At 29.7% G+C, this 14,204-nt stretch overlaps 1 protein-coding gene across 1 annotated transcript; it reads right to left on the reverse strand.

The window, feature by feature from the left end:
- Positions 1-899: 899 nt before the first annotated feature.
- On the reverse strand, positions 900-13,504 carry MS3_00010641 (uncharacterized protein; the record flags this gene model as incomplete). The annotated part of the gene is made up of 3 exons (XM_051219031.1): positions 900-919; positions 7,206-8,159; positions 13,492-13,504. 3 exons carry the CDS (start codon positions 13,502-13,504, stop codon positions 900-902), a joined length of 987 nt encoding a protein of 328 aa, XP_051069640.1.
- Positions 13,505-14,204: the final 700 nt, after the last annotated feature.

A 14,204-nucleotide genomic window follows, 5' to 3' on the forward strand; every position in this document is an offset into this window, starting at 1 on the left:
CACTCGTCAGCAAGGTGCACCTGTAATCTTGGTAGCATTTGATCTGCACTAAGAAAGACCTGACATACATGATATTGATCACCATCCAGTGATCAAACAATTATGTATACATCCAGGTCCTACAGGAGGTCGGTCGCGGCTCGGATAGCTCAGTGGTAACGTGTCTGACTGTGAAGCTGGGTGACACGAGATCGAATCCACCAGGGAGCACCAGTTCCCTCAAGATTACAGGTACACCTTGCTGACGAGTGCCAAGTAGCACGAAACCCGGGTCCAGGGTTTCCTGTCGTCTACCTCCAACCACCATCTAATCTCAATATATAGTGCACGCAGTATCGAGTCACCTAAACTGGTAGCCACATTGCAACATGGTCGATAGCATTCGATCTGCACTAAATAAGGACTTGACAAACATGACATTGATCACCACCCAGTGATCAATCAATTGTGAAATTGGAAATTAAAAAAATACTGATACATATTTATAGTTTTTTGAATTATTCTCCAATCTCTTTTAATTCAAGTTAATTTTGAGTCTTTAAAAAAAAATCTAGACATTTTAAAATAATTAGTTTTTTTGTTTGTTTGTTGGTGTTTCCTTTATAAAGGGAACAAATATATCGCCTAAATACTCTAACACATGATTTGTTATACTTGCATAAAACCATATTTATATATATATAAATAGACATGAAGGAAAACGAATAGTTTTGTCCGAAAAAAAATGTTATCAAGTATGTAAATAATAAATAAATTTTATAAAATAATTTCGGTATTTGATTTTCTTTTCTTTTCTTTTTTCCTCATCTACACAACCTTTTCATTCATTCTTTACTTCATTTTATTTTATTTTACTTTTTTGTTACTATTTAGTAAGTAAATTTTGTTTAATTCACTTTTCAGTTACGTTTAGTTGAGACTAAAAAAAAAAGAAAGAAAGAAATAGTTTTAGAACGGTTTATACAAGTCACTTTGGACAATTCATTTAGACATAAGTTTATTCATGTGTTTTTGTATGTGTATGTTTGTATTTTAGATGAACATACACTCAAATATATATATATATATATATATATATATATATATATATATATATATATATATATATATATATATATATATATATATATATATATATATATATATATATAACCGTATTCACTATTAGATAATAGTTTATTCTATGACTTTTGGCTGACTAAAAATGATGGATGACTTGGTACATTTTTTTTTCTTTTTATTTTATAGGCAGGGAATTAATTTTTCTCGGTGTCGAACTAAGTTGATATATTTAAAAGTTTATTGTGTTTATAATTGTGAGATAGGGTGAGGTAGTGAAATATAACTCTAGATGAATAAGAAAGTGGAAATTTTTCAAGGATGGGATTTATGTCTTAAGACCTATTAAAGTAGGAGACATTTGTGATGTGTAGAGGGGTGTATGGAAAAAAAAAATCTATAGATTCAATGTCAGTCTAATCAGGATAGGTTCCGAATGAAAAACTTGTCACTTATTTAAACATTAAGATAAATAACGTGTATGTATGTGTGAATGTATGTATACTAGACATGTGTATAACAGAGTAAAAGGAAAGAAAAATAAATTAGACAAATTAAAAATTTTAAAACAAACCTTAAATAAAAGTAGAAAGAGTTGTTATCTATAGAAGAAAAGACTTTTGATTTACACGGATTAGTTTTTTTTGTTGTTAAACACCAGAAGTGAACTCATTTTAATCTCCTAGTAATTAAGTCTGATTTCTTTAGGTTTACTTTTTTAAAAGAAAAGAAAATGATTATGATTATTTACATTTTGGAAATTTTAAATCTTGAAATAGGTCAAGTTTTCATTTTTCATTTATTCGGAAGTTAGTTTATACCGCAAATGATACATATATTATTAGAAAAAGGTAATATCGGTTGGTGGTTCGTCTAATTTTTCCTTATAAAAGCATGTATTCAAGAGAAAGAAGTTTCGAATCAAAATGTCGAGTGAATTACTGTTAATTCCAATTACTGAAATGTTTATAGATACAATTTATTTTTTAATGTCTTCCATACACTCAATTTCCAACCGTTGTGAAACTATTTGCTCAAATTTAGGTGAAAGTTCTTTATTGGGAATGTTATTTTATAATCAGCACATATTATCTATTTCAAGGGAATGTATAAGTAACTTCAGTTCTTCAATAGCGGTGAAATGGTCTAGTGTTAATTTGGTATAGTTCATAGTAATCAAACTAATAAATTAATAGGAAATGTAAATACTGTTATAACGCTTGGAGTCCCAGACTGAAACCGATACGCAAAACTTCCAATTATTGAAGCCCCAATCGGCTAATTAACTACAAGATTAAGGGTAAGAGATAAAGTTTGTTGGGCTGAATTAAATCGAAATACATAAACACTAAGTTGTATATGTATATATATAATTCTTAGAAAATGAAACTATTTCTTGGTCAACAACATGAACTTTTCTTTAGGAAGATTTTGATTAGCACAACATAGTCCTCTCATTTGGCGACCTTTGATTGGTGCATTGTATCGAATACCATTTGTAATGTTTACAGAGTATGACTTCACCATGGCCTGGGAAATTGCAATAAATACTTTTTTCAAATGCTCCATTAATTAACTAAAAATGAAATAGAAAAATAACACTTTAACCAGCCAATACGTTAAATTTATGCATCAGTTTTTCAATACAAACTGAATCATTGTGAGTATAAGTACTGTTTTTCGTTTATATGAAACACATGCTACCACCAACTAATCAACAGTTGATTGACTATACTATATAATTGGCTGTTAGTCAGTAAATCACCCCCGGGAAAAAAAACCTCTGCAATTAAGTTATTTGATTTCTAGGTTGATTTCTGGCTAGATATTACAAAAACGAATGTTCTGATTACGAAGATGCAAATTTAAATTACCCAATACTTTTTCAAAAAATGTCTACCGCTAAATTATTTCGATTGTTGTTTACATTTGAAGATAGTTCGGTTGTTATAAATTCTAATCAGAGAAGGGTTTTTGTGAATATTATGGTTGTTTCAGTGGTTGAGATCATGAGTGAATTGAAGCTAGACCACCATGGAAAACCTGGAAGCACCGGACGGCCGTTTCGTTTCATTGTCGGACTCCTCAGCAGTGCACATCCACGACGTCACCTCGTAAGATTCGAACCCAGGACCTTTCAGTCTCACGTGCAAGCGCTTAATCCCTAGACCACTGAGCTGGCATCCAGCGGTGTTAATCTCTAACTTCAACCAATCCACGAAGCTGAGCGACACATCCACCAATGTCTTCGATGAGTTACTATCTCACAACAGACCCGGTTGAACTTCACTGGTCACTGCTTCTCACTAGAAATCAATTCGTAAAAAAATTGTTTATACCCCTACTGATATCAAAACAACATGATACTATTCACTATGCCAACTTGAATTGCTTTTACACATGCTCACTATATTCATCTCTTGATTTCTAACATAGCTGCTACAAAAATTGAACTTATATCGAAATATTTTATTAATTCTCCTTTTAAATATTATGTAATTGTTGTATAGGAAGATTAAACTATGGGTAACTTCTGGGGGCTATGTATGGACTTTTAATATGTATATATATTCTTATTGTATAACTATTTAGTAATTATATTATATATGTATATTCATATTCCTTTTATCATAATTTTCTATTTGACCTATTGACTGCTATTATACGATTTAATGCTCTTAAGTTATTCCCAATTTATTAGTTGCAGTATCTCACACTCACAGGCACTTCGGGCCTGACCTTGTATAATTGTCACTTTCTTTTTCTATGGTATTGTGCGGTCTGATTTGTTTGTATATAAACTGTATTTATCTGAAATATATGATCCATATGGCGGAGGCTCATATTGGTGTTCTGGACTGAACCAACTAGGTTAGACGATAGACTACTATTTCAGAGGACAAATATGAACTCAGAGTTGACTCTAGGCTGTTGATACTGATTTACGTGCCATTGAGTTGGCACAGTGCCAAGGTCATATACGTTGGTGTTTTTAATTAGCGATTTAGTCACATGATATATTAGCAAGTCCATAGGAAATAACAGTAATCTAGCAACTATCTGTTCATCTTTCTTCCAGTTGCTCAATTAATCATTCGGTATTAATTTGATAGTTACTTGTAAGTTATATAATTAGCATGTTACACTGCTACTTGGTTAGTATTATATTACTGTTGTTATTTATATAGGTATATATCAGTATAGAGCCGTGAAAAGTTAAATGAAAAAACTTATCCGCTTTGTTCACCTATTTACTAATGTACTTTAGTCACTAAATCAACATATGGTACTAAATCTAGTGGAAGGATCTGTCTGTTTTTGTTATCATGATGCCAGGAATTTATTCGTAATGAAAAACAATGTTATTTGTTACTAGTCACCCTAAACAGTACTAAATTTCAGATTAATATCATCGAAGCCTGCAGACTAGTTAACTAACAAGGAATTTTAAAGCTACCGGAAAGGAGCTTGCAAATTTTTAGAAAAATCAACACTAGTTGTTGTTTAACAAGTCAATTTGTAGAATTTCTAAAAGTATTTACTGAATGCTTATTTATATATTGTATTCGTTATAGATTAATCTTAGTTGAGGTATCAGTAAAAACCAGGTACCACTAAACGGCCATTTTGTCCTAGTCTTCAGCAGTGCGTACCGACTACTCTTCTATAGTTTAAGCTCAGAACCTTCAGGTTTTGGACTAGACACTTAGCCATTAGAACCCTGAGTCAAAAACCAATGGTACAAATCCAAGTTCAATCAATTTTTGTGATATGGTGCGATGATCATCTGGTGCCACTGCAGACAACTGTTTCATCCTCGATACATCTATACTGCACAATTCACTATTTTTCACTGGAACTCCTAGAATATCAGGAATTAGGTTACTGGTCTACTGTACAGTACAGTTTAACTGAGCAGGTTTTGTGTATATTGATTTATTTTTGTAGGCTTTATTGATCAAAGGCTGATTTCATTTACGATGTTAAATTAAACCAGCCTTTAATTGAAATATTTTCCTTACAATATTCTTAAATATTTGTAGTTATATACCTTTTTTTTTTAAAATTCTTTCAATATTATTTTATATTTTACTGATGAATCAAAATAACAGTCATCTAATTATAAATAAATCTGATTGGTTTTATAAGGAAGTGGTTTTTTTAAAAATTGATTAATCACTGAGTAGTGACCAGTTTCATGTATCATAGGTACGATTTGCTGACAAATCCTAAACAGCATGAAACGTAGTTCTACGATCTACTGTTGATCGCCTCCAACCCCCATCTTATTAAAATAATTTTAGTCAGGCATCTATTGAAATTAATCAGATTGTAGTACAATGTAGTCTTGCGGTTTCGATGTTTAATCATATGAATTATGGTGTTATTTTTCAAATTACAATGTAGTATGCTTTTATGGGGTTACCTCTGTTTGTATTATTTATTCAGTAAGCATTGATTATATTACAACACCCATTTCTCATTGTCACTTTTCTCAATACGACCAGTTTTTTCCATTCTTCATTACATGTTTTATGAGAAGTTTTATTTACAAATTCAATTTTTACTTGACTTACATTTACGATTTGATTTATCTTAATATTTTGTAAAATATTTTCAGTAATAATTATTAATTGACAACTATATTTTCATTATTTCGTACTAACGATAATCATTTTGAGCTAACTATTTGAAGAATATTTTTTCCATTCCCTTGTAAACAAAAAGAAACGACGGATTTTTTTAAGATTACCAGTTATAGTGTTATCAATATTTTCTTTCAGTTATCTTCCATTAATCAATCAACGCTAGTTACATATTCACTTGATATTGTTTACTTGAATCTTCTCATTGATATTTAGGACTGAAATCGATCAGTGTGTTATTGACATATGTGCATCCTGTGTGGATTGCCTCGATATTGGCTTAATTCAATGGAACGATTCAAATAACCAGATAAAAAATGAATTAAACTTCAGCTCATTGTACAAGCTAGTGGCTATCTGGACTCAGCAGCTAAGTGAATAACGCGATGACGTCTGAAGCGAACGTTACTGGATTCGAGTTGTGGAGTGAACATCAAACTCTAGGATGTAGACACATCTAACTAACGAGTCCCAAATGGAACGAAACGTGCGTCCTGGATTCTACTACTAGCCACCATCCATATCTACTTATAGTTTATTTTATTATTTTCGAATTCGAAAATACACCTTTTAAACATATTCTTATGAATTATATTAACAGTTGTGAAAATGTCTTTTCATGATTGATACATTAAGTACTCTATTACATTTTAATAATAAATAAATAATAAACATTAAATAGATAAGTAGACCGTATGAGATCGATCCATAGATTAACTGATTGTGATTTTTGAATAGTATTAAATAGATTTTCGGAGGGATCATAAATGTTTTTGAAAACTATTATGCAATTTATGGATTAGTAAAAAAAATTAACCAGAAAAATTAATTTACAAAATAATTCAATTGATTTTCTTATTACCATGTGAAATTTTGATTACATCATCATCATCATCATCACTCATTCATTCATTCACACGAGACTGAAATCCCTGGGTTCGAATCCCTCAAGCGGAATCGTGGGTGCACACTACTGAGGAGTCCTACAATACAACGAAACGGCCGTCCAGTGCTTCCAAGTATTCAATGATGGTCTAACATCATCCGGTTCATGATCTCAATCAATAACTCATTCATTCTTTCGTTTAAACAAAAACAAATTGCATATTAATTCATAAACTAATTTTTATATAAATTTCAATTCGAAATATAAAAATCATAGTAATAATAATAATAATAGTAATAATAATAATGGTAATTTGAATTGTGCGCGCTCAGATTATCAATATATTGATTGATATTAAAATGTAATTTGGAATGAATTATTTTAATTATAATCGATAAAAAATTTTCTTCAATTTTATTTCAGTTTACTTTTCAATTTCTCTTCAATATAATGAATTAGAAATAAAGGAGAAAATTTTCTTTATTTTCTTTCTTTCTGGAAAATATATGTCAATAGAAGATATACAACACTATTTTTGTTTGAAATTCAATAAAGGCAGAAATAAAAATGCAGCGTATAAGTATATCATTTGAATTAGATATTCATGGAATTACTTCTATTGTTAGTAGTATTAGTATTGGTAGTAATAGTAGTAGTGATCCTATTGGAAGCAACAGTAGTAGTAGTAGTAGTATAAGCTGTAGAGGGATGAAATATTAAATGATTACGTAAATCTTGAATGTTATAATCCATAAAATGTTTGTTATGGTAATAAATATTCTGGTTATTATTATCATTATTAACAGGAGTAATGATATTATCATTGATATGACTTAATTGTTTGTTTTCTTCCATAGATAATTGATTATTAAATGTTTGTGAACTGATTAAATTCCAAGATTGATTAATTTTATTATTTAAATTATTAGAGATACATAACGAAGGACTAGTTGTTATTGATGTTGTAATCTCATCTATTTCATGATAAGTACTACCTAAAATTTTATCTCTTATACGTTTCTTTTGTTTCATTCGACGATTTTGAAACCAAATTTTCACTTGAGTTTCTGTTAAACTTAAATCAGCTGCAATTTCAATACGTCTTGCACGTGATAGATAACGATTAAAATGAAATTCTTTTTCTAATTCAGTTAATTGTCTAGTTGTAAAATTTGTACGTCCACTTAGTGAATTATTATTGTTAATTATGTCGTATTTTGATTGATTATTGAACTCTGTACAATCAATAGAACATTCATTGTTATAATTTAGTGTAGTTTCATTTCGATGTGAATTATTAATAGAATCATTCATAGTTGTACACGACAGTGAATCATGATTCATATTAGCGTTAAATGTTCTTTGATTAGATCCCATATGATCTGATAATTCAGGCATCCATACAGATGAATGTGTCTCATGAGATGGTGTAGCACTGATTTTATTGATTTCAGGATTATCTTGAAATTTTGGATTATTAACGAGTAAGAAATTATTTGGATTCGATGAAACAGTAGATTTTGATGAATTAGATTTTTTAAATGTATTTGATGTGGTTGTAAATGTGTCTATAAAATAATATAAAAAAATAAAAATTATCAGTATGAAAACATAAAGTGTTCAGCACTCTGAATACAGTGATTACTCACTGAGGCGTGATTGCTATCATGTTTTTTTGGTCATTTTAATGATGGAATTTAATCAACCAAGTTGCAGGTCGGCTACATCTCTGAACATTTCGTGCATTGTGTTGAGATGTTAGGTGGTTAGATACTTACTTGCTTACACCTGTTACCCCTCATGGAGGAGCATAGTCTGCTCACCAGCATTCTCCACCCAACTCTGTTCTGGGAAATCATTTGCATCTGTTTCCACTTGCTATTCATTCTGTTGATGTTTCTTTCCGATTTCTGACTCAGTGTGTTCCTTGGTCATCCTCTTTTCCATTTCCCTTTAGAATTCCAAGTTGGAGCTTGCCTTGTGATGCAGTTTGATGATTTTCTCGATGTGTATCTTATCTACGTGCAATGTCTTTTCCCAATTTCCTAAATATTGGTTTTATTCTGCTTGGCTTTAGTTAGTATGGACCACGACCAATATCCTGAAGAACTGAGATATCTGTACTGACTGATCGCTAACTATAGTCCTTAGCGGTAACGTTTCATTTTGTGAACTTGTGTGGCATAGGTTCAAATCCACCATGGAGCACCATTTCCTTGGAGATAGCGGATTTTTCATGTTGACGTGTGTCATCTAGCACGAAGCATAAATCCTGGATTTTCTTCTGACTTTATGACCACCTAATATCAACTACTATAGGCAGATTTGATACAGTAAACAACTGAAACCCTCAAGTTGAACTTTCATTTTATTTTTAATGATTTATTTCATGTCAGTAAATCTACAATTATGGCACTCATTTCATCAGGCATTATTTTTTAAAAATTTTATTAATGTGAGGGGAAGGATTGAATCAGTGATGTAATTTTTTTATTGTTAAATAGATAGCTCAGCATTATTGTATATCTCAAAGACCTAGAAAATCTAGTTCATCAATCGTCATTGACATTCATAGAATAATGTAATATGTGTTCTTAGCAGAAAAACCTATAAATATATAATGAACTGAATTAAATGACTTTCATGATGATGCTTCACATATTTTTCGTTAATTTCATCAAAAACAAGGTGAAATGTGTCGTTAACCACTGAAAACTAACGAGTATCAATAAACTATTTCATCTTAGATCCAGCTATATTAGCGTCTAGCATTCATGACTCACATCGAGAGCAATCAGTTCCCCATTGCTAGTACAATAACAGTGAACAACTAATTTTAGAATCAATAACAGTCAGCAAGAAAAACTACTTTCGAAATCTATTAAAACACTAAATGTCCAGTCAGTTTGATAGTGTAGAAATTAGAAGTTGTAAATAATTGTTGAAAATGATCTTATCTTATTTTCAAGTAAATCATTAGTAGATTATCTTTTATACAGATAAATAGAATAACAGATTTACTGTTTGACTGTGCTTCAGGATAATGGGTATAGAAATTAAGGAGATGGCAATCAGTGTAGTGCAATTATTAACTCTAATGGAAGTGTGAAAGATACAGTTTAAATAAATAAATAAATAAACGATATAGAAGAATGAACAGTCTGAACTGACACTTAACTCAAACCTAATATCAAGTAGAGAATAAATAAAACTGGATTAAATTAACCGACTTGATTGTATATCACCTAGTCAACTAAAAGTCAATGACTTAATGGATTGATTTTATGAAAATCATCATTGTCATAAGAATCACATAGAAAATCTTAATAAATTAATATTGTCTACAAAGCAAAAAAAAACAAACAACAAATAACAAGCAAAAAATAAATCATCTACACCATAAGAAAAATCTTATTATAATGACTTGCTGTATCCAAAACTTTATTATTTTAATTAATATTGACAATTTAATCAAAAGTGTTTAATAAATTTGTTATCATAGTAACTACACTATGACTAACTAACTAATTAACTAACTAACTAGCTGATCATCTGTTGTTTGCTTGTTTGTTTTTAACAAATAATTAATTGAAAATTATGTAGATGAAGTATAAACCACTGAAGAATCGATAATACTTTGAGTAGTTAAAAAAAAAAGAAAAAAAAGAAGGAATAGGATACACAAGGCAGAAACAAAATTAAATCAATTTACAAATGTTAAGTTTTCTTTTTTGTTGAAAATTGACATACTCTCTAAATTAATGATATTTTCTTATTAATTTCTCTTTTCGAAAAAATAAACATTTTGCTAACTGTGAAATTAAAACAAACAGACGAAACAAAACAACAACAACAACAAAAAACGTTTATTTCAATCATATTGATAAAAGTTGACCAATCTTGTTAAATTTATCATCACCATTGAACACTTATGAATATGATTTAGTTTTTGTTTAAATAATTAAGGAATAAAAAGAAATGAAGGTACAATTGAAATGATACCTGACAAATGAATATTCATCATTACTGTTCCCTTATTTGTATATAGATGTATAAACAGAGGATATACAAAAAAAGAGAGAAGAATTTAGTCTAGTCTTCTAGAGATTTTATTGATATTTGAAAATGAGTATCAAACTGAAATTTACTTTAACATAAACACACATAGAGACATGAAAGTAGATGAATTAACATAAGTATATACTAACATAGTTTTAGGTAAAAGCTTTAAGTGTTTTAATCAATAGTTGAACAATAATAATATCAAATAATAATAATACATTCAGTCTGTCAATTATTCCTATTTAAATTGTCTTTCTTAAAATGAGAAATAAGTTATAGGAAAGAACTTTTGTCTTAGTTAAATAAATGCAACAATGAACCTAGAATATATGGGGATTAGTTCGAGTTGTTACAGTGTATTAGGTCAGAGAATTGTCAGATATTACAAGTAGTAACAGTATTAACAGTTGTAGAAAAGATTGAATATTAAAGACTGATATGATGGAAAGAAAAGTCAATTTTCGATTGACTTACTCATTATGAATTTTGTTCAAGGTTACTTCCGTTTTGATTCAATGCAATGATTACTCAATGTAGTATTTGTTTTCTTTTCACGTATGATATTTTATTCTGTATAATATGCGATATTCTTGTATTCCATTGACATGAATTATGCTCAGTATGTGGTTTATTATAACTCTGAGTATTTTTCATATATGTGATTTCGTCCTAGTTATTAATAAAAATGGGTGTACAGTTAATATATAAATGAGTGTATTTTCGACTACAATCGTCGTCGTCATAGTGTTTTGTGGTTAATAAATCATCACTTATACCAGTCTTTGTGTTCTTACTCTCGCGTCATGGGAATTGCAGAGGTCTCTCGTTCCGAGTATAAGTGATAAGCGTTTCTGACATAACAGTCAGCAGTCAAACGACAAATTATAACAAAGACATGATTCAAAAAGACCATATGGACAAGGCAGTTTATATCATAATCAGAAATAAAAAAGAGATTTTAAATTTAAAAAGAAATATTTGATAGCCAATCAGAATGTGTAGCTATGATAAGACTATGAAAACTATTAGTGAAATATCAGTGATATTCATTATATTCATCACTTCACTATTGCAGTGATATATACGCAACAGATGACAATCTAAATGACCTTAAATTGGACTATTCTGGGAATTAATAATTAGAATATCAACTCAACTACTTTTAACTATCATAAAAATAGAAAATCTATTTTTTGTTATATCCAAATAAGTGGAAAATTATATTTTTAACGTTTCGTGACAATGTAAGCCATTTCTTCAGATTTATTTACTCTGAAGAATGTGCTTACACTGTCACAAAACGTTAGAAACACAATTTTCTACTTATTGCGATATATATGAAAAATATTGATTAAAACACAATTGTATGAACGAAGAATATTCTTTTCAATAATTTCTCACCCCATGTTGACCATATTTATTCTGATCATTTATCGCACAATTTCATTTCACTTATAAACTGATTTAAGTTAACAACTGGATATTAGTCAGCTCCAACATGAACGATTTGATTTGATTTGATATGACAAACAACAATCCTTGATTCATATATTACAATTTCCAAATGATGTACTCTCCTTTAAACCTGGCCAATTTTATGGATTATTAATTTGGATTTATAATTGTAAAACCTGATGTGAAATTCATTCTAAAGAATATACTTCGTTCATACAATTGTGTTTTAATATGATGGGAATTATTCAGCGATTAAAATATTGATTAGTAACTTTTTACTTTACGCACAATTCATTTGAAACTATCTAGTTCAATCTCATTAATCATCAAATCCAATCACTGAAATCTGTGATGGAAATCAATTTCTAATATTCAACACATATAGTACTAAATAAACAAAAGAGTGACCAGAACTGTTAGTTACTTATAAAACATAAAAACATTATGGATAATTCAAGTTAAATAAAATTATTCAAAAAGCTTTTAAAATACTATTCAATCAACAATGATTATTTTAATTATACATTTACAATTGTTGTGACTAATATAAGTATAGTTATTATCCTAAAATAAAATAAGCTATAAAGTCACAGTACTTTTACTGGTACTTATAATAAGTATAAATAAAATATAAGAAACCTTCTATCTACACTGTCTTTCATAGGAGAAGTTACGAGATGAGAACAGTGAAAGTTACTTTAATTTAAAGTTATTTTCTATCATGAACTGATATGAACTAAAAAAAATTCGTTGAAAATTCGAAATCAACGAACAGGTGATTCACCTTAATTTTGGAGTCTTCAGTAAGGCGACACCTAATATTGACATAACTGGATAGCTTGTGTTAATTTCGAGCTAACAATCAATCCACATAATTCGTTTCAATCAGTTTATGAGATAATATGATTTTCATTCAGCGTTTTAATTGAGTTGCTGTTTAACTCTTAATTTCATCAACTTATTTAGATTATGGATTTTTACCAGAAGCTAGATAACTTCATCCTGAAGTTAGACACTTGTAAACGTAAGTTGTTGAAAATTGTGTACAATTTTAAAAGTTGTTTTCCAGGGGGAACTGATATCTGGTGTATGAATATTAAGATCGACTTAGTATAGATGTTGGGACTGTTGCCGCTATAAACGAGTTTACTTATGTCGTCCGATTAATTGTGTCTGTCCACTAAAGTTAACAGGAAATAATATGGTTTCTTGACCTGAGTAATCTTATGATAAAGTTGCAAAATGCTATGGTTGTCAAGCAAGGTCAGTTCTAAACTGGTCGGCTTGCCATCATGCTTCCATAGCACACTCAGAGAACAGTTAAAATCTCATCAGAAATAATCTTAAATATTTAGCAGAACAGAAGTAACCGTTCTAACTTACATTTATATTCCATAAATCACATTAATTAGTGTGGTTTAATAATCTTCAACCTTAAAAGGCTCGGTAATCAGTTCAATGTACAATAATTAGTCTTCTAAGGTACATTCAGTTCGGTGCGAAATTTGGCTATAGTTCAGTGTTTTTTCTTTAACGTTGAAGGAGTACTAGACATAAATTTATCTGTAATTCAGGATCATAATACCAGTCCTGTTTGATTCTCAATAACTGTCTTTCTAACATCAGTTTGCAACGAAAATTAATTTTTAGTAATTAATTACTTTCTTTACTTCATACATTTACTACATCGTGTTGATTTAGATCAATTAGCCGAAAACATTAATTTAAAAATTTATCTTTCATATTCAATACTTATATTTAAAATAATTATTTTCGAAGCATATAAACAATTAAAGACTGTTCAAAATAATTAGTGATTTAGCGAGGTCCTTATCTGACACCATAACAGAAGGCTGCGTGTTCGAATAACGTTGGGCTCACCACTTTAGTAACTTCTTATCTGACTCCCATTGGATCGTATGAATGTTATTGAAATATGTATGTAGCCATTCCTCGTATATAAACATTGACCTAACTCGCGTTAGTGTATAACGAATTTAAATAAGCCAAATACGAGAATGCATATATGAATGCGTACATTTTGTACACTCATTGATCTGGACAGACAATCAGAGGAATAAAGCGAAGAGAAGAGA

This window comes from Schistosoma haematobium, chromosome 3 (genome assembly GCF_000699445.3).
Source record: "Schistosoma haematobium chromosome 3, whole genome shotgun sequence".
Lineage (NCBI taxonomy): Eukaryota > Metazoa > Platyhelminthes > Trematoda > Strigeidida > Schistosomatidae > Schistosoma > Schistosoma haematobium.